General features: G+C 43.7%; 1 protein-coding gene across 2 annotated transcripts in view; it reads left to right on the top strand.

Annotated features, from left to right (window-relative positions):
* The window catches only part of PARVG (parvin gamma), a 63,874-nt gene that overhangs the window by 23,975 nt on the left and 18,670 nt on the right, over nucleotides 1-21,229 (top strand). For both annotated transcript variants that reach the window (XM_073567687.1, XM_073567688.1), the window contains 6 exons: nucleotides 1,810-1,950; nucleotides 14,234-14,349; nucleotides 16,500-16,555; nucleotides 18,203-18,222; nucleotides 19,513-19,574; nucleotides 20,536-20,604. In XM_073567687.1, coding sequence (XP_073423788.1) covers nucleotides 1,810-1,950; nucleotides 14,234-14,349; nucleotides 16,500-16,555; nucleotides 18,203-18,222; nucleotides 19,513-19,574; nucleotides 20,536-20,604 — 464 coding nt within the window. The remainder of the gene's footprint in view (nucleotides 1-1,809; nucleotides 1,951-14,233; nucleotides 14,350-16,499; nucleotides 16,556-18,202; nucleotides 18,223-19,512; nucleotides 19,575-20,535; nucleotides 20,605-21,229) is intronic.

Here is a 21,229-nt window from a genome sequence, read left to right as displayed (position 1 = left end):
GAAAGTTGCACAAACGGCAAAAAATTTGTACAAAAATTTCAGGCTTCCATAAAATGGCTCTGGGGTAAGTATAAGGCAAAACTGGAGTACATTTGCAAAAAATTTTCATGATTTTTTTTTTTTAAACATCTGGAAAACAAAACCCCCAGTGGTGAGCATAAAGAAAAAAAAAGGGGAACACATATAAAATATACTTAGAAAAGGCACAAATTAAATTTATTTGGGTGCAAATTAAAAAAAGGCAACCCCCCCCCCAAAAAAAAAAAAAAAAAAAATCTAGAAACTAAAATGGGCACAGATGCAATCATGAATCAGGCTTTCAAACTTTAACACTATACACTGGCGTCCTTGTTCCCAGTGTGGCTCACTAGACACTTAACTTCAGGTTGCTGTTTCTGTTTTTTTACCCCTCATTAGTGCAGAGCAGAGAAAAGTTTGGTGGAGAGGAGGCCTTTGATTGAGGTCTAGGGGGGCACTAGAGGGAGGACCAGTTTGGGTATCATGAAAGGAACATATAAAGTCTATGAAGAAGCTTCTCCTGTAGGGTTGAAACTCAGAAATTCGGTGTAATAAGGGAGCAGACCACTCTCCTACATCTTACCTGAGTCTAGTATTGTAGAAGCTCCCTACATTTTTCCGATGTTCCCCTTACCCTGCCCTCAATAAAATAAGACCAAGACACTCTTTTTGGATTAAATTGGCCATGGCGGCCTTGCCTAGTGATCCACCACCACAATTTCCCAATTTTCCGTTATTACCCCCAGCAGCTACCATTGACCCCACCCTTAAAGAGCCCCAAAACCTCACCAGCCCAAAACCCAATGAAAGTCACAATTTGTGGGTACCATCTTCACGACGGACCCCGCCACACCAATTTTGCCACCAACTCCAAAACCCCTCCAAATCCCCATTAGTCACGCCCTCATTCATTTACACTACCCGCCTTTGTATAACATTCTTAAATAAATGTTCGCCTCCCCTCTACATGAAGGGGATGAAAGCCACTTTTTGAGGGACCATCAGACTTTTTTATGGTGCCACTGAGCAGTATGCAACATCCCAACCTCCAATATCACACAATTTATTGTCTGCACCTAGTTATTCACTACCCCATCTTCTTAACTCTTTAATACCCAACTCTATATTTTATTTACCCTTTAGCCGCCCTACAAACCAAGTCATAACCTTCTCCGCCAGGGCTTTGATTTATCCTTTTTTTTATATATTGATCTGTTTCCGTATTTTTGGGTGAAAGCAAAACATTAGCAACGTATTGCCAAGGTTAACCCAATAATCCAGAAAATCCAGATTTTATTTCATCTGGGTCCCTTTAATGCTAAATTAAAGGAATGTCACAGTACCTTTTGGGTTAGAGTCAAGGTTTAAAAATCTTACCCGTTTGTAAAAGGGATTGTCCAAAGTTAGAAAAAAAATGGCTACCCTCCTTTAAAAAAACAGCGCCACCCTTGTTTAAGGGTTGTATATGATATTGGAGCTCAACCCCATTTACTTTACTTGAGCTGACCTGCTATACTGGACATATCCCTCAGACAGTATGGCGCTGTTTCTGAAGGAAAGTAGCCATGTTTTGTTTTTTGTTTTTTTTTTTTAACCAGGAAGACCCCATATTTCGTCAGAATACGTTTATAGCATATGTTATTCCAAAACTTTTTGATCTGTAATGATTTTTTTTCTCAGACAGCGCCACTCTGGTCCATGGGCTGTGTCTGGTATTGCGGCTCAGCCTAATTCATGATAATAAAGAGGAGCAGCAAATAGGAAATCTGACTATTTATTTCCTTCTCGCAGAAAAAATGGCAAACGTCAAGATAGAAGTGGAAGAAATCACGTTAACTGCTGTCAACCAGAAACGGAAGCTCGGCGTGATACTGGAAGCCGTGTCCTCGTGTCTGCAGCTGGAAGAAAACCAGCCGAAGTGGGATGTGAGCTGTAGGTACCAATCAAAAATGGCTTTCACTATATTGATTTCCATTGAAATGCAAGTTGGAGGAGAAGTTAGCTACTTCCTCCCACTTAAAGAAGTTTTGCCCAACACTTCCAAGTCAGTATGGTAAAGAACCAGGTTGATGGCACTGTTTTGTCTGACACATCCCTGATGGGCAGATACATTTTTTTTGTCCCTGTTGCCAGGAATGGAGGATTGATTTGGTGACCAGGTGACAGAAAAAGCAGCCACACGGCAGTAAATATGGCTGACAGTAGACACAGACTTCCTGGCTAAACTTGCAGATCTCAACGGGTTTGGCCAATACTCTAATGTGCACAGAGCCACCGGCAAACTGATCGTCGGGGGAAGATGTCGATCAGGCATGTCTGATTTCAGACTGCCAATCTCTTTGTTCTCTTTGAAGATAAGCCGTGGACAGCGATGTCTGTCAGCAGCTTTCTCGTAGAGAACAAAGGAGCGCTTGGCTGAAAATAAGGGAAACGTGGTTGAGATGGTTGTCTTCTGAACGATCGGTGAAAGTATTGGATAGGCTATCAATATCAGAAGTCCTGGAAAACTCCTTGAAAATATTTCTCTGCTCTTGGAACATCTATTTTTCTGTCGGAGTATGCTCCTGCCACTCTTACAGCACCGTACTTACTAACGTAGATCTGTCAACACTCCCGGAACAAATGGAAGCCACCAGAAATAAGGGGAGACTTCCTAAACTTTCAGAGAACTCAGCAAATATCCAAGGGAAGCCAGGAATGGGACATGGAGAGGCGTGTAATGAGTGCGGCTTAAAAAAAGTGGGCATGTCTTTGGCTAAAATTTGTCACCAGCCAAAAATGGATAACTCTTCCGGATCTTTGTTGTACAGTACATGTTTGGCAAATATGAATTAACGCCCATAATTTGCATATAAATGCATGCGTTAATTGTATTTGTATACAAATTTGACCTTCAGCAGGAACATTTCCCCTCACCAGCAGGAGCCTCTCACTTGGCAGCAGGAGCCTCTACCCTTTCAAACAGGAGCCTCTTCCCTTACCAGCAGAAGCCTCTTCCTTTACCAGCAGGAACCTCTTCCCTTACCAGCAGGAACCTCTACCCTTGACAGCAGGAGCCTCTTCCCTTACCGGCAGGAGCCTCTTCCCTTGCCGGCAGGAGCCTCTTCCCTTAACAGCAGGAGCCTCTTTCCTTACCAGCAGGAACCTCTACCCTTAACAGCAGGAGCCTCTTCCCTTACCAGCAGCAGCCTCTTCCCTTACCAGCAGGAGCCTCTTCCCTTACCAGCAGGAGCCTCTTCCCTTACCAGTAGGAGCCTCTTCCCTTTACAGCAGGAGCCTCTTCCCTTACCAGCAGGAGCCTCTTCCCTTAACAGCAGGAGCCTCTTCCCTTAACAGCAGGAGCCTCTTCCCTTACCAGCTGGAGCCTCTTCCCTTAACAGCAGGAGCCTCCCCCCCTCACCAGCAGGAGTCTTTCCCCCATCAGTAGGAGCTTTTCTTGCTCAAGCAGGGGCCACTCCACTTACCAGCAGGAGCCTCTCGTCCATCAGCAGGAGCCTCTCCTCCATCAGCAGGAGCCTCTCCTCCATCAGCATAAGCCTTTTCCGTCTCAAGCAAGAGCCACCCCCTTACCAGCAGGAGCCTCTCACCCATCAGCAGGAGCCTTTTCCTTCTCAAGCAGGAGCCACCCCCTTACCAGCAGGAGCCTCTCCCCCATCAGCAGGAGCCTTTTCCTTCTCGAGCAGGAGCCACTCCCCTTACCAGCAGGAGCCTTTCCCCCAACAGCACAAGCCTGTACCCCAGCCTGACTATAGACAAAGGTTTATCGATAATCCGGCCTTGCCTATAGGTCCTCTATTTATACCTTCTGAATTTCGGAAGAAAGAAGACTTGAAGACGTGTGTGCTGTGTCTTGCCAAACCGCTGCTGATTTCTATGTAAATTGCCTTAGAAGCAGAGCTGACAAATGGCTGTAATATGTTATTACGGAGGTAGAACTGTTTGTACTTTCCTTGAATATCGAACGGTAAAAGCAGTAAATGGCCGAGAAACATCAAATGGACATTTTACCGTCTTTAGAGCTTCACAATCCTCCATTTACGGGGCTAAAAAGCTTCATGGCAGTAATAATATTTAATAGTGACTCCCAGTAAATTGGATCCCAGCAGATGCTCACATAAACTCACGTTAATTGCTGGCGCATGTATGGCAAGATAGTCCCTGCCAGAAAAAAATGGTACATTAAAATGAAATCGGAAATAAACAGAGACCAGGAGGTAAAATTCCATATATTTCTTGGAATTTACAACATACATTGGCAGATACTTAAATAAAAAAAAAACACTCTGACTCCCACCAGGCCCTTGTTATATCCTTTCCAACATTTACATAATTTGTAATTAAAGGGGCCCTGTGATTTTAGACCTTTAAATATTTTTGCAATTTACTTTTTTTTTTTTAAATAAATCAGTCCCAGAGAAGAGAACAGTGGGTCGGGCAGTATACGGACAATGTGCATTCGGAAGACGCTTGCCCGTACTGCCTCCTATATGGGGAAACCCCAAAGATTATTGCCTATGTGTACTACTTGTCAGCAACGTAAATGCATCATTTAAAGAAGAAAATGTGCTCGGAGGGTATAATACAGAGGAACGAGGGTCTAATAGTCAATGTTGATATTTGGTCCCATGATACTACCACACCAATTTAACATCTTAAAAGCCATTTATTGTACATTGTAAGCCACACCCATGAGGAGCCACTGAACCTCAGAAGACAACACTTACAGCTGTGCTCAAAAGTTTACATACCCTGGCAGAAGTTTTGCTTTCTTGTCCTTTTTTCAGAGAATATGAAAAACACCAAATGTTTTTCTCCACTCATGGTTAGTAGTTGGGTGAAGCCATTTATTGTCAAACTACTGTGTTTTCTCTTTTTAAATCATAATGACAACCCAAAACATCCAAATGACCCTGATCAAAAATTCACATACCCCATTTCTTAATACCGTGTATTACCCCCTCTAACATCAATGACAGCTTGAAGTCTTTTGTGGTAATTGTGGATGAGGTTCTTTATTTTCTCAGATGGTAAAGCTGCCCACTCTTCTTGGCAAAAATCCTCCAGTTCTTGTAAATTCCTGGGCTGTCTAGTATGAACTGCGCGCTTGAGATCTCCCCAGAGTGGCTCAATGATATTGAGGTCAAGAGACTGAGATGGTCACTCCAGAACCTTGACTTTGTTCTGCTGTAGCCAATGACCGGTCGACTTGGCCTTATGTTTTGGATCGTTCTCATGTTGGAATGTGCAAGTACGTCTCATGCACAGCTTCTGGGCTGATGAGTGCAAATTTGCCTCCAGTATTTGCTGATAACTTGCTGCATTCATCTTTCCTTCAACTTTGACCAAGTTTCCTGTGCCTTTGTATCTGACACAACCGCAAAACATCAGCGATCCACCTCCGTGCTTTACAGTAGGAATGGTGTTCTTTTCATCATAGGCCTTGTTGACCTCTCTCCAAATGTAACGTTTATGGTTGTGGCCAAAAAGTTCAAATTTGGTCTCATTACTCCAAGTTACCTTGTTCCAGAAGTTTTGAGTCTTGACTCTGTGCTGTTTTGCATATTGTAGGCAAGATACTTTGTGCCATTTTTGCAGTTAACTCTTTCTTCTGGCGACTTGACCCTGCAGCCATTTTTCTTCAAGTGCCTCCTTATTGTGCATCTTGAAACAGCCACACAGCTAGTTTTAAGTGAGTTCTGTATTTCAACTGATGTTATTTCTGGATTTTTCTTTACATACCGAACGATTTTACTGGCAGTTGTGGACGACATTTTTGTTGGTCTACCTGACTGTGGTTTTGTTTTTGCAGAGCCCCTGATTTTCCATTTGTTAATCCCAGTTTGAATGCTGCTGACTGGCATTATCAATTCCTTGGATATCTGTTTGTATCCATTTCCTGTTTTATACAGTTCAACTACCTTTTCCCATAGATCCGTTGACAATTCTTTTGCTTTCCCCATGACTCACAATACAGAAACATCAGTGGCTGGATGAAAGACGCAAGAGTCTGTCTGGATCCCAGAAACTCACTCAGCTTTTATGCACACACACACTGATTACAAGCAAACAGGTCACAGGTGAAGATGTTTCCTTGGGTAGCCATTCAAACCCATTTGTGTCAACTTCTGTGCATGTTATCAGGCCAAAATCGCTAGGGTTTGTAAACTTTTGATCATGGTCATTTGGATGTTTTTGGTTGTCATTATGATTTAAAAAGAGAAAACACAGTTGTTCGGCAATAAATGGCTTCACCCAACCACTAACCATGAGTGGAGAAAAAGTTTTGGTGTTATCATTCATATTCTCTGAAAAAAGGCCAAAAAAGAAAAAATTCTGCCGAAAACTTTTGAGCACAACTGTATTTCCTTAAGGTCCATCCCTTTAGGTCCATCCCTTTGTGACCTATTTTTAAAAAAATGAGGTGGTGGTGAGGCACGCGCAACTTTATCCAATTTGTGTGGACCCCCTTCTTGCATTATCATGTACAGGAATGTTGTAGGAAGAACTTCCAAAATTATCCGCTGGAGGATAGTTATGATTGATAGTCAACTCTCCTAGCTCTTACGTCCGGTGTTGGAGAAAATTCTGATTTGGGCTTTTAAATTAGCTCAATGCAAACAAAAGATAGGGGGGTCTTCCTTTATTTTGTTTCTTTCAGCCTGTTAATGTTGGTTCTAACTTGTTAACGAGACAGCTTGACAAAGGTATGAGCCTCTGTCAGGGCATGTAAGGGACCCACTTGATGGATGTTGATTCCTATTGTAGATATTTTCGGGTTGGGCCTTGTACTGGGAATTGACCCATGGGTTTGTACTCTTCCATAGTTCCTGACTCACTACATTGGTAGCTCTTACCTAGGACGCTACTCATCATCCTCCTTATGGACAGCTAAAACCTCTCAGCAGGGAATGTCACAGAGACAGTGTCCTCCCGTCTGAAATAGTCTGAAGCTGCAGAGCATGTAACATGGCGTGCCTGTCCCTCACCTACAAGTTGTAGGAATGTGTTGCGCATAGATCTCCGACTCCACCTGCTTCTTGTGTCCTCTGCAACTGACCTTGATTGATGAGAAGTTGGCCCTTAAGTAACCTAGACCATAACTACAGTGTGTGCCTACTCTACCCGTCATGGAGACATCTCTGCCCAAATAGCTTGTGTTGGGGAATAGAGCCACACCTGCTTTTTGTGCCCTCTGTGACTGACCCTGAGTGGCGAAAAGTTGTCTCTTAAGTAGCCTGGGCCATGACTACAGTGCCTGCCTACTCTATACCTTATGCAGACATCTCCGCCTTAGCCACCTGTGTTTTGAAGTAGAGCTCCATCTATATATATAATTGTCTTATCATGTCTGTCTGTAACCGAAATGCTGAGTCGCTGATTGGTCGCGGCAGTTAGGCCGTGACCAATCAGCGACAGTCGCTTAGTCGTCGCGGCAACACGGCCACATCGCTTATTGTACAGGCAAATTACAGCCGTTAAAGGCATCACTACTGCGTCGCTCATTACACAGGCACAGTCCTGTACATATACAATACATTAGGTAAGAGCAGAACAGTGACTGCAGCTCTGGCTGTAACAGTAGTATAATACATTAGGTAAGAGCAGAACAGTGACTGCAGCTCTGGGTGTAACTGGAGTACAATACATTAGGTAACAGTAGAACAGTGACTGCAGCTCTGGGTGTAACTTGTGTACAATACATTAGGTAAGAGCAGAACAGTGACTGCAGCTCTGGGTGTAACAGGAGTACATTAGGTAACAGCAGAACAGTGACTGCAGCTCTGCGTGTAACTGGAGCACAATACATTAGGTAAGATCTGAATAGTGACTGCAGCTCTGGCTGTAACAGGAGTATAATACATTAGGTAAGAGCAAAACATGACTGCAGCTCTTGGTGTAACTGGACTACAATACATTATGTAAAAGCAGAACAGTGACTGCAGATCTGGGTGTAACTGGAGTACAATACTTTAGGTAACAGCAGAACAGTGACTGCAGCTCTGGCTGTAACAGTAGTATAATACAATAGGTAAGAGCAGAATGGTGACTGCAGCTCTCAATACATTAGGTAAAAGCAGAACAGTGACTGCAGTTCTGGATGTAACTGGAGTACAATACATTAGGTAACAGCAGAACAGTGACTGCAGATCTGGGTGTAACTGGAGTACAATACATTAGGTAACAGCAGAACAGTGACTGCAGCTCTGGGTGTAACTTGCGTACAATACATTAGGTAAGAGCAGAAAAGTGACTGCAGCTCTGGGTGTAACTGGAGTACAATACATTAGGTAAGATCTGAACAGTGACTGCAGCTCTGGCTGTTACAGTAGTATAATACATTAGGTAAGAGCAAAACGGTGACTGCAGCTCTGGGTGTAACTGGACTACAATACATTAGGTAAAAGCAGAACAGTGGCTGCAGATCTGGGTGGGGTGTAACTGGAGTACAATACATTAGGTAACAGCAGAACAGTGACTGCAGATCTGGGTGTAACTGGAGTACACTACATTAGGTAACAGCAGAACAGTGACTGCAGCTCTGGCTGTAACTGGAGTACAATACATTAGGTAACAGCAAAACAGTGACAGCAGCTCCGGGTGTAACAGGAGTATAATACACTAGATGGTGGCCCGATCCTATCGCATCGGGTATTTTAGAGTCTCTGCTAAAATAAAAAATAGTGATATACTCACCTTCCGACGGCCCCCGGACTCTTTCCCTCCTCTCACCACGCGCCCGGCATCTTCCGGTCCCAGTAATGCTTAGCAAGAAGGGCTGAAGATGACGTCACTCTCGCAAGAGCGTGACGTCATCAACGGTGTTTCGCACAAAGCATTACTGGGACCGGAAGATGCCGGGAGCGTGGTGAGAGGAGAGAAAGAGTCCAGGGGCCATTGGAAGGTGAGTATATCACTATTTTTTATTTTAACAGAGACTCTAGAATACCCGATGCGATAGAATCGGGCCACCATCTAGTCTGCTATATGTGCCCTTTGCGATTGACCCTCAGTGGTGAGTTGTTTTTTTTTTCCTGGTGAAGGAGTTTGTTCAACTCTGAAACGCGTAGATTAATAAAACTGCTCTTTGTTCAACACCATCATCACCATTGCATATCTTCTTGACCAGCAATGCAGCAAGTTTATCCGTATATATCCCTTTCCACTATTACTCTATTCCTCATGCACCAAACTGGCTTGTGTTGGAGGAGTAGTGCTCCACCTGCTAGTTGAGCCCCTCTGCGTCTGAGTGGCGGGAAGGTGTCCCTTGAGTAACCTGGGCCATGACCACAGTGCATGCCCACTATACACTCACTGGCCACTTTATTAGGTACACCATGCTAGTAACGGGTTGGACCCCCTTTTGCCTTCAGAACTGCCTCAATTCTTCGTGGCAGAGATTCAACAAGGTGCTGGAAGCATTCCTCAGAGATTTTGGACCATATTGACATGATGGCATCACACAGTTGGCGCAGATTTGTCGGCTGCACATCCCTGATGCGAATCTCCCGTTCCACCACATCCCAAAGATGCTCTATTGGATTGAGATCTGGTGACTGAGGAGGCCATTTGAGTACAGTGAACTCATTGTCATGTTCAAGAAACCAATCTGAGATGAATCGAGCTTTATGACATGGCGCGTTATCCTGCTGAAAGTAGCCATCAGATGCCTGTTCTTAGCTGAGAGGAGTGGTACCCAGTGTGGTCTTCTGCTGCTGTAGCCCATCTGCCTCAAAGTTCGACGCACTGTGCGTTCAGAGATGCTCTTCTGCCTACCTTGGTTGTAACGGGTGGCAATTTGAGTCACTGTTGCCTTTCTATCAGCTCGAACCAGTCTGCCCATTCTCCTCTGACCTCTGGCATCAACATGGCATTTCCGGCCACAGAACTGCCGCTCACTGGATTTTTTTTCTTTTTCGGACCATTCTCTGTAAACCCTAGAGATGGTTGTGCGTGAAAATCCCAGTAGATCAGCAGTTTCTGAAATACTCAGACCAGCCCTTCTGGCACCAACAATCATGCCACGTTCAAAGGCACTCAAATCACCTTTCTTCCCCATACTGATGCTCGGTTTGAACTGCAGGAGATTGTCTTGACCATGTCTACATGCCTAAATGCACTGAGTTGCCGCCATGTGATTGGCTGATTAGAAATTAAGTCTTAACACACAGTTGGACAGGTGTACCTAATAAAGTGGCCAGTGAGTGTATATCTCATACAGACTTCTCCACCCAAGTTGCCTAAGTTGGGGAGTAGAGCTCCATCTTCTCCTTGTGCCCTCTGTGTAATAACATGCAGGAATGATTACTGAATATGCCACCACGGAGCAGACAGACCACCAGTTAAAGGGGAGGTTTACAGTGGGGAAAAAAAGTATTTATTCAGTCAGCAATAGTGCAAGTTCCACCACTTAAAAAGATGAGGCGCGTCTGTAATTTACATCATAGGTAGACCTCAACTATGGGAGACAAACTGAGAAAAAAAAATCCAGAAAATCACATTGTCTGTTTTTTTTTTTCATTTTATTTGCATATTATGGTGGAAAATAAGTATTTGGTCAGAAACAAAATTTCATCTCAATACTTTGTGATATATCCTTTGTTGGCAATGACAGAGGTCAAACGTTTTCTGTAAGTCTTCACAAGGTTGCCACACACTGTTGTTGGTATGTTGGCCCATTCCTCCATGCAGATCTCCTCTAGAGCAGTGATGTTTTTGGCTTTTCGCTTGGCAACACGGACTTTCAACTCCCTCCAAAGGTTTTCTATAGGGTTGAGATCTGGAGACTGGCTAGGCCACTCCAGGACCTTGAAATGCTTCTTACGAAGCCACTCCTTCGTTGCCCTGGCGGGGGGCTTTGGATCATTGTCATGTTGAAAGACCCAGCCACGTTTCATCATCAATGCCCTTGCTGATGGAAGGAGGTTTGCACTCAAAATCTCACGATACATGGCCCCATTCATTCTTTTATGTACCCGGATCAGTCATCCTGGCCCCTTTGCAGAGAAACAGCCCCAAAGCATGATGTTTCCACCACCATGCTTTACAGTAGGTATGGTGTTTGATGGATGCAACTCAGTATTCTTTTTCCTCCAAACACGACAAGTTGTGTTTCTACCAAACAGTTCCAGTTTGGTTTCATCAGACCATAGGACATTCTCCCAAAACTCCTCTGGATCATCCAAATGCTCTCTAGCAAACTTCAGACGGGCCCTGACATGTACAGGCTTAAGCAGTGGGACACGTCTGGCACTGCAGGATCTGAGTCCATGGTGGCGTAGTGTGTTACTTATGGTAGGCCTTGTTACATTGGTCCCAGCTCTCTGCAGTTCATTCACTAGGTCCCCCCGCGTGGTTCTGGGATTTTTGCTCACCGTTCTTGTGATCATTCTGACCCCACGGGGTGGGATTTTACGTGGTGCACCAGATCGAGGGAGATTATCAGTGGTCTTGTATGTCTTCCATTTTCTAATTATTGCTCCCACAGTTGATTTCTTCACTCCAAGCTGGTTGGCTATTGCAGATTCAGTCTTCCCAGCCTGGTGCAGGGCTACAATTTTGTTTCTGGTGTCCTTTGACAGCTCTTTGGTCTTCACCATAGTGGAGTTTGGAGTCAGACTGTTTGAGGGTGTGCACAGGTGTCTTTTTATACTGATAACAAGTTTAAACAGGTGCCATTACTACAGGTAATGAGTGGAGGAAAGAGGAGACTCTTAAAGAAGAAGTTACAGGTCTGTGTGAGCCAGAAATCTTGATTGCTTGTTTCTGACCAAATACTTATTTTCCAACATAATATGCAAATAAAATGAAAAAAAAACAGACAATGTGATTTTCTGGATTTTTTTTTCTCAGTTTGTCTCCCATAGTTGAGGTCTACCTATGATGTAAATTACAGACACCTCTCATCTTTTTAAGTGGTGGAACTTGCACTATTGCTGACTGACTAAATACTTTTTTTCCCCACTGTATTTACAGGGAATAATACTGGTATAACAAACATTATAGAAGTGAGTATGATGTAAACAGGTTATATCAACAGCAGAGTGGCATATACAGAATTCAAACAGTATAAAAGTTATTTTCCTATGAGACAACTTATCAGTCCTCAGGGGTCTTGATTGCAGGGATCACTCTTGTCCAACGTTGGCACCGAGGCACCAGCGGTGCTTGCTGTCCTCTGTCTCCGGGGCCTTTAATGTCGTCCAGCTGGGGTATGAGGGGTTAATGCGGGAGCCAAAGGGGTGTGAGACTGACCGTATTCTCCTTTGCTCCAAGTCCTTCTCTCTGATTCGGCAGCCATGTTCTCCCACCCAGGTCAGGGGCTCTGCCTTAGCACACAAGTCACCGCGATCATGTACGTAGCACAGTCTCTCTGAACAGGCCACTGTCCCGTTACTGAACGCCCCTTGGTCACAGGGGAGGGTCTCTGCACATAACCCGGTCTCTCTGTGGGGAAGCGTCTGGTCACAGAGCACAGTCTCTCTGTGGGGCAACGTCTTATCAAGGAGGGGAGTCAGCAACCTTCCTGACAGTGCAATACCAGGCTTCACGTACTCACTGCCCACCGCCTGTGTCCACGGTCTCTCTGACTCCAGCGGTTGTACCAGTGTACTCTCCCCTCCTGCGTCAGCATCCTCTCCTCTCAGGTCCCTGCGCTGCTCTGAGGAAAGCGTGCGCAGTTTTCCCGCTCCCAGTCCTCCCCTCTTCCTGTTCTTGGCTTCAGTCCAGTCTCCTAAAGTGTCCCCTGGGGAACCTAACGCCCTGCTCAATGTTTCCGGGCACGAAGCTGGGAAGGCAACTCCCCCTCAGCACCCCCTTACATTTGCAACTTACCCTAATTGGCGGAAAGTTGGTCCTGCAGGACTCTTCTGCAAGTTTCCTATTTTCCTGGGAGTGCAACCGGTCGAACGTCAAACATTTTTGTGAAATGTTGTCAGCCAACTCCAGACTAGAAGAAATGAACATTTAACTGAGGAAAGACATATGAAGGATGAATCAAAATCCAGATCAACAGATGGCTCACTTCACCCAGTAATGTGAACGCCGCGCCGTCACATCGCAACGGGCAGAAAAAAAAGAGCATGAGATATTATACAATAGAGAAGAGGATAATTATAGTTTCCCTGACAACAGAGCAGCCTCGACGTCAGCCCCGAACAACTCTCAACTCAAAAATATTGTGAAGGAAAGACAAAAATATCACCCATCTAGCTAAACAAATATTAAGGCACCGCACCTCCCACCGTCTCATCCATAGTCCCCAGTCCAAAATCTATGACCAAACCCTTCCGACTTTAATGGTCTATTCATATGGGGCAGAGGGACCTAGTGGGCAGCCTTAGGTGCAAGAAGTCTTCTAAATTTCATCCCTGGTCTCACTGGAGCCTTCAGCTCTTTGTGTTTATTACTAGACGGTGGTTTTTGGCAGGAGCAGTTCCAAAGAATCCAAAAAATCCTAAATCCAAAAGTTACCTGAACTTTTAACCACACTTACAAACTCTCCTGAAACATTCAGGAGACTCCCAGAAAAAAGGGGCATCTTCAGGACTTCCAGAATAGTTGGCATCTCTACCAGCGCCGTGGAATTTTCCCGGAAAGTGGAACTTTTTGGAAAATTTCTTCTGTAGAGGCGGCACAGAAGTAGTGTGGGGGGTGTGATCTTAAAAGTGTGTGATTATGAGGCAAACATTCCCACCTATCCGGCGGTATCTTAGGGGGTCATCAGAAATCTTTATGCATTTTCACCCCAATCTGCTACTGCAACTGAGTGAATATAGAGGGATCTTCTATTCAGGACCCTCAACTTTTGGCCAACGTGTAGACCAGTTACAAAGAGCGTTTTTCACTCTGGAGGACGCATACCGTCCGGCATCACACAGAGCAATTGATTTGTTTTGGAATCATGTAATACCTAATTTCTCCAGTGGTGGCACTGCAGGAAAATTATACACTTACAGCCAGCTCTGCTTACTGATCACACCTGATCGATGAGATTTTCAACAGAGACTGTTCTGTTAGCACTTATGGTAAAAAGACCTTTCTAATGAGTAGGGATTGTCTAAAATGGAGAACCCTTTTAAGGTGCTTGTAAACAAGCCATTTGATGAATTCTGAATTCCGAAAAATTTTCTACATCCATACCTCTAGATCGTACTAGTGCACTTATTACCACCCCAAACAGGTGTACAGGTGATCGACATATATTTCTTTCTTCCAGCGATCCACAGCAAAGACCTCCTTGCTACATTACATCTGCTTGTTGCCCTCGCCCGTCATTTTCGGCCAGATCTGCCTCTTCCTCCCAATGTATCTGTAGAAGTCATCGTTGTGGAGGTAAGTCAATATTACTACTTTTCCAAGATGCTGGACGATATCTGCTAAAGAAATGGGACCAGGGAAAAGAGGGGGTAGTGAGGCTACACCGCAAAGTAACCTGAAAACTAATCTGTTAAGAGTCATGTAGATGGTCCTTGTCTCCCAAGAAGCCATGTAGGTGGCCCCAGTCTCCTGAGGAGTCATGTAGGTGGTCCCAGTCTCCTGAGGAGTCATGTAGGTGGTCCCAGTCTCCTGAGGAGCATTGTAGGTGGTCCGAGTCTCCTGAGGAGTCATGTAGGTGGTCCTAGTCTCCTGAGGAGCATTGTAGGTGGTCCCAGTCTCCTGAGGAGTCATGTAAGTGGTCCCAGTCTCCTGAGGAGTCATGTAGATGGTCCCAGTCTCTGAAGAGTCATGTAAGTGGTCCCAGTCTCCTGAGGAGTCATGTACGTGGTCCCAGTCTCCTGAGGAGTCATGTAGGTGGTCCCAGTCTCCTGAAGAGTCATGTAGGTGGTCACAGTCTCCAGAGGAGCATTGTAGGTGGTCCCAGTCTCCTGAGGAGTCATGTAGGTGGTCCCAGTCTCCTGAGGAGTCATGTAGGTGGTACCAGTCTCCTGAGAAGTCATGTAGGTGGTCCCAGTCTCCTGAGGAGTCATGTAGGTGGTCCTAGTCTCCTGAGGAGCATTGTAGGTGGTCCCAGTCTCCTGAGGAGTCATGTAAGTGGTCCCAGTCTCCTGAGGAGTCATGTAGGTGGTCCAAGTCTCCTGAAGAGTCATGTAGGTGGTCCCAGTCTCCTGAGGAGTCATGTAGGTGGTACCAGTCTCCTGAGAAGTCATGTAGGTGGTCCCAGTCTCCTGAGGAGTCATGTAGGTGGTCCTAGTCTCCTGAGGAGCATTGTAGGTGGTCCCAGTCTCCTGAGGAGTCATGCAGGTGGTCCCAGTCTCCTGAGGAGTCATGTAGGTGGTCCCAGTTTCCTGAGGAGCATTGTAGGTGGTCCCTGTCTCCTGTAGAGTCATGTAAGTGGTCCCAGTCTCCTGAAGAGTCATGTAGGTGGTCCCAGTCTCCTGAGGAGTCATGTGGGTGGTCTCAGTCTCCTGATGAGCATTGTAGGTGGTCCCAGTCTCCTGAGGAGTCATGTAGGTGGTCCCAGTCTCCTGAAGTCATGTAGGTGGTCCCAGTCTCCTGAGGAGTCATGTAGGTGGTCCCAGTCTCCTGAAGAGTCATGTAGGTGGTCCCAGTCTCCTGAGGAGTCATGCAGGTGGTCCCAGTCTCCTGAGGAGTCATGTAGGTGGTCCCAGTTTCCTGAGGAGCATTGCAGGTGGTCCCTGTCTCCTGTAGAGTCATGTAAATGGTCCCAGTCTCCTGCAGAGACATGTAGGTGGTTCCAGTCTCCTGAAGAGTCATGTAGGTTGTCCCAGTCTCCTGAGGAGTCATGTGGGTGGTCTCAGTCTCCTGAGGAGCATTGTAGGTGGTCCCAGTCTCCTGAGGAGTCATGTAGGTGGTCCCAGTCTCCTGAAGTCATGTAGGTGGTCCCAGTCTCCTGAGGAGTCATGTAGGTGGTCCCAGTCTCCTGAAGAGTCATGTAGGTGGTCACAGTTTCCTGAGGAGCATTGTAGGTGGTCCCAGTCTCCTGAGGAGTCATGTAGGTGGTCTCAGTCTCCCGAAGAGTTATGCAGCCAAGTGTGATGTTTAGCGAGCCTGGATATGACGTTACAAGCTGACGCCAGCGCATGTGCGGATAAAAGAAATGTTCAGGCTCTGGCTGCATCTACAACCGGTGCATGCGCCAAATGCATCTAGACCTGGCTTGGATCAAGTCACATTTCAATCGAACCAAAATTGCGTGACTTTTCACAGCTACTTTTTACCCCTATTGGCCATTCAGGTGTCTGGGAAACCTGGAGGACCACCCTCTTTACAAGTTGTAATGGAGGGTACAAGGATAGTCACCCATCGTTCCCAAAATAGGACTTTGTGCTCAGCTCACTCACAATACATACAGAACTTTTATTATACCAAACTCCTTTTTCCATGTGGTGATAGTTAGCCGATCCTTTAAAGGTCATGTTTTAGTAAGGATCCAGTGTGTCATTTTCTTCCTGTGCCAATTAAATTTGACATTTTCTTTGGCTGACACTGAGCGGTCCGATGTTCTGTGTCCAATATTATAGCCAACAAAAACCGGAATGAAGACCGAAAAAGCTATTGAGTTTGTTACAAGAAGCAGGTGAGAATTATCTGTCTACCTTGTCATCTATTCTTTCTTCTTTCCTTCCCTCTTTCTTTCATTATTTATTTCCTTTTTTCCTTCCTTTGATTTTTTCTTTTTTCCCTCTCTTTCATTCCTTCCTTCCTGTTATTTGTTTTGTTATTTCTTTCCTTCTTTCCCTCTTTTTCTCCTTCTTTCATTCTCTTTCCTTTTTTCTTTCTTTCCTTCTGTCTTTCTTTCCTTTTTGCCTTCCTTACTTCCATCCTTCTTTTTTCTTTACATCCTTCCTTCCCTCCTTCCTTCCTTTCTTTCTTTCTTTCTTTCTTTCTTTCTTTCTTTCTTTCTTTCTTTCTTTCTTTCTTTCCTTCCTTAACTCTGTCTTTCTTTCCTACCTTCCTTAAGTTTCTTATTTTCCTTCCATCCTTCTTTTTTTATTTCCTTCCTTCCTACCCTTTCCTTTCCTTCCTTTTTTTCTACCTTCCCTTCCCAACCCTACCTTCCTTTCTTCCTTCCTTTTCCCTTTCTTTTTTTTTTTTCCACTTTTTTCTTTTACTATCCCTCTTTGTCTGGTGACCTTTTATCTATCCTGCGCATCATCTCTTTTTCTCTATCGATCTTTATCTTTCTCTCATCAGTACTTTTTAGCAGCTCTCAGCAAGTTAATCTGTGCAGTGTAAAAACAAATCCCTGTTTTTTTCTTTCTGGAAACCATCAACAAGCAGGTTTACCGGCTTATATGAGTGCTACCGAAAACTTAATTTACACAGCAGAGTGCAGAGTCCTGCATAGGGAGTACCACCGAGTAGCATAAAAGGAGGGACCAAAAAGGTGCCATCCCCCTTTCTCCATGGGTCCCAAAGGATCCTCATGGTCTACCTCTCACCACTTATCCACAGGTGATCCTTGCCGATCAGGACACAAGGCTCCTATGACTGCAGCATTTTGGAAACCATCAAGGAGTTGCTGTTGTTGGATCTGTTCCTCTTATCACATGGCTTATTAGTAGTAGCCATTGATCACTGAAATGAAGGGAAAAGGTTAATTTTGGATATCAGTGGGTGTCTCGGCACCCAGAATTTCATTTGGTCAAAACTTGTGCCAAGTTCAAAAGACCCCATTCATTTTTGAATTTTTGTCCAATTTTTGGCTATTTTCACCTGTTTTTGATTTGCGCCAATTTTTAGAATTTACCGTAGTTTGCAATTTTTTTTTTAACCTCTTTTTTTACTTATTTGCCTGTTAGTTTTTTAACTTTAAATATGGGGGAAACTCTGCAACATTTTAATGAGAGCTGCAACTTTTTTTAGCTTTAAAAACAATGTAAAAAAAAATTAGCATTTTTGATTTTGCGCCCAAAATTGGGAATCACGAAGGGCGCAAATTTGGAAGAACTTGGTGCCCCCAAAAAATTCAATGCATATCAAAAAACCCTCAAAATTTTTACAAATTATGAATTGGGTCCAAAGTTTTTCGATAGTGAATTTGCCCTTGTAGAATATTCAGTCTCCCTGTATCAGTGGTGTCTTCCGCCGTTGTTTTTATGATACCTGTATGTGCGGGATGTTTTCTGCTTTTCACCTGTTGATTGATCTTTTTCCACTTGTTTGTTCTTCTTCTCATTAAATCGCATTTCGCATTTGACCGCTTTCGCACGGCTCATTTCAGCGACGAAGACGCGACTCCCAGTAAGTGATATTATGTTTAATTCATGGCCCCCGCTTCTTCTCCTTACAAGCCGTCGGATTGGGTAGAACTATAATGCGTTGCCCCTGCAGGAAAGAGCGGCGTCTCGTTGTGAGACGTCTGACCGGACCCTGGTTGCCTTGACAACGATTTTAGAATGCTAAAAAAGAAAAAAATGCAGTTTGGGGACGGAGTGAAATAGACAATAATTGACACAGATGTGAGAAGTGGCGGAGAACATATTTAAGCTGTCAGACTGCCATGTCTCTGTGCTTTTTTGAGCAATGACAAGGACTTAGAGAACAGGTACAGATAAGGAGAGTCATTTCGAAAAAAAAAAAATAGAACTTGTATTATTGGCTGATTGTGACATTTAAAGGGGAACTCTATTTTTAAAAAAAAATCTGAGAGAGACCCCTATGTGAATGACAGTCATGTAATGCAACATTTATCCTGTAGAGGCCACTGTAGGGAAAACTAGTACTTAGAAGAGGCTTCCTCTGGCAATCATAAGTGATGCATGTTGATAAGAAAAAAGTGAGGCCATGAAAATCAACTGGCTTCACTTTAAATAGAGTTTATGTTTGTGAGACAACCATTTTAAGCTTAAAGAACACATGTCACCAAGTCAAAAGTAAACAGTTTGTGTTTTTATGTTATTCTTGAAGCTCCCCTGAGTATTCCCTTTTTTGTTTTTTATAAATCCGCCTTACGGTTCCGGAGATATGGCCCTTTTTATTTAGTTATCATTTTTTTATAGACTTTTATGGAAAAGGGGAGTGGCTCACAGGGTAATTATGCAGACACACGCCCCAGAGGATCCTGTGAGCCACAGCCATAAAAACCAGCATTAAATAAAAAGGCCCATATCTCTGGAACCGTATGGCGGATTTATAAAAAATAAAAAATGGGATACTCACGGGAACAGTGGGAATAAAATAAGAACAAAAAACTGGACACTTTAGATCTGATGACAGGTCACCTTTAAAGTGAAGCTGTCAACAAAAAATTATTATTAGGCAATAGACTTCACCTCTAATCATGGTAAACCGACATGGGTACAGGGAATCCATGAAATATATCCATAAACTTAGTCCTGCCTCAGCGCTACCATAATCTCATAGGTACCACCCATTTGTGGGTGGAGTGTGGATGAACCTCACCCTTTTATGTTCTGGGACAATCTGAATTTGTTGAATTGTCTAGGCACTGGGTCTGTAATTTCAATCCATGGCAATACTTTTTCTCATTGTTATACTGAATTTATAGACTTTTTTTCCCATCTTTTCTAGAGAAGGACGGATTTGATCAACTTTTTGAACTTAATCCCGAAAAAATAAATGATGTCAAGCAGGTAGAATTGTTTTATACTACTCCGCTTCACTGGGGGAAATGGAACTGCAAGTTAAAATTATAGCAATCATCAATAGTGACCATTTCAGCTTTTAACATGAATATACATTTTTGTTTTTGTAAATCAAAATAAGTCCGGATTAATTTCTTACTACATCCTTACAGGGTTCTAGATCCATTTTTCTCATACAAAGCTGCAAATCCAATGCATAACCATAGAGATAAACTTATCTTTTCAATCACCACTAGGAGGAACTTAGGAACTTGCGGAATACGTATACATCAAGCTCCTTAGTTCCCTCTAGTGGTGGCAGCATGCATCCAGAATTTTATAATTTAGATTTATGGATATGAAATAGATTTTGGTGCTCTGTTTCAGAATAGCGGCGCTCTGACTGCAATAAACATATGTATTTCTAATCAGGTCCTGAAACGTCACTTTTATTTGTCGGAGTGTGTTTGATACCCCCATATAGAACACCAGGTAATAAATGACGCTGTTCTCTTGAATCCGGTGTTGTTTTTCTTTTATACCTGCTCCTCTCCATTCCTGAGATATGGACCCTTCTTCCTTGTATATGATCTATATATAGATCAAGTCTCTTTAGCCAAGTGGGTGTGATCATTAGCTCTTCTTTGGGTGTGTTTTGGAGGGCAACACCCACTTGGAAAACAAAGAAGATTTATATATAGGGAAGAGGAGGCTATATCTCAGGAATGGAGATGCCCAGGAAAAAAAGAAAGACATTGCCGGATTCAGGAGAACAGCGGCATTTACACCACGTACAAAAAAAGAGCAAAAAATATATATGTTATATTTATATCAAGTGAAAGGGTTCTCCTCAAAATGGCAAATTTAGAGGAAAGTCCTATAAGACTCCATGTTGGGGCATTTCATTTGCAGATTATGTAGGCACTCTATATTGTAATCATTACATGAATGTGACTTCCTGCGCTTTCAGGCAATGCTGAATTTCGTGAATAAGCAGTTGACTAACTTAAGTCTTACAGTGACAGATCTTGAAAACCAGGTAAATATGCACCTGCAGGTACATCAGTTTTTATAAAACTCACAGCAGTGTAACTGGTACCCCATGACCATAACACAACCATCAAACCAAAATTTGGACTAATGGATAGTTTAAGCTCCGCCCTAGTTCCGCCCACGCAGAGCAGTTTTTAAGTCAAAATATGCTTAAGTTCAGAATAAGCTAATAAAATCATGGGGTTAACGCTCATTTATTAAAATCTACCTGCTTTCAGCAGTAAGTATTCACTAATTGCTATTTATACATCTTGTATGGGGAAAGTCCATTTTTTAGATGGGTTGTCTAGCTTTAGGAAAAGGGATCTTCTTGTTTTCAAGAAACAGCACCACCCTATTATCTACAGGATGAGTGTGGTATTGCAGCTCACCATTACTTATTTGAGTAGGCTGCAATACCAGATACAACCTAAAACCAGAGTGGCGCTGTTCCAAGTTGAAAAAAAGCAGGTCCTTTAAAGAACCTTGTATATACCCAATATTGTTTTGTTCTATTCAATCTTTCTAGTCCAGGACACATTTTACATTAAGTATACATAGGCATCTATAGGGAAATTTGTGCTGACATCAAAGCGTTTTATGGCTCCATAAATATTTATTTATTATATGTA

Source organism: Dendrobates tinctorius, unplaced genomic scaffold (assembly GCF_039654945.1).
Source record: "Dendrobates tinctorius isolate UK_male_01 unplaced genomic scaffold, ASM3965494v1 ptg000020l, whole genome shotgun sequence".
NCBI classification, from domain to species: Eukaryota; Metazoa; Chordata; class Amphibia; order Anura; family Dendrobatidae; genus Dendrobates; species Dendrobates tinctorius.
This window is presented reverse-complemented; position numbering and strand designations above follow the sequence as displayed.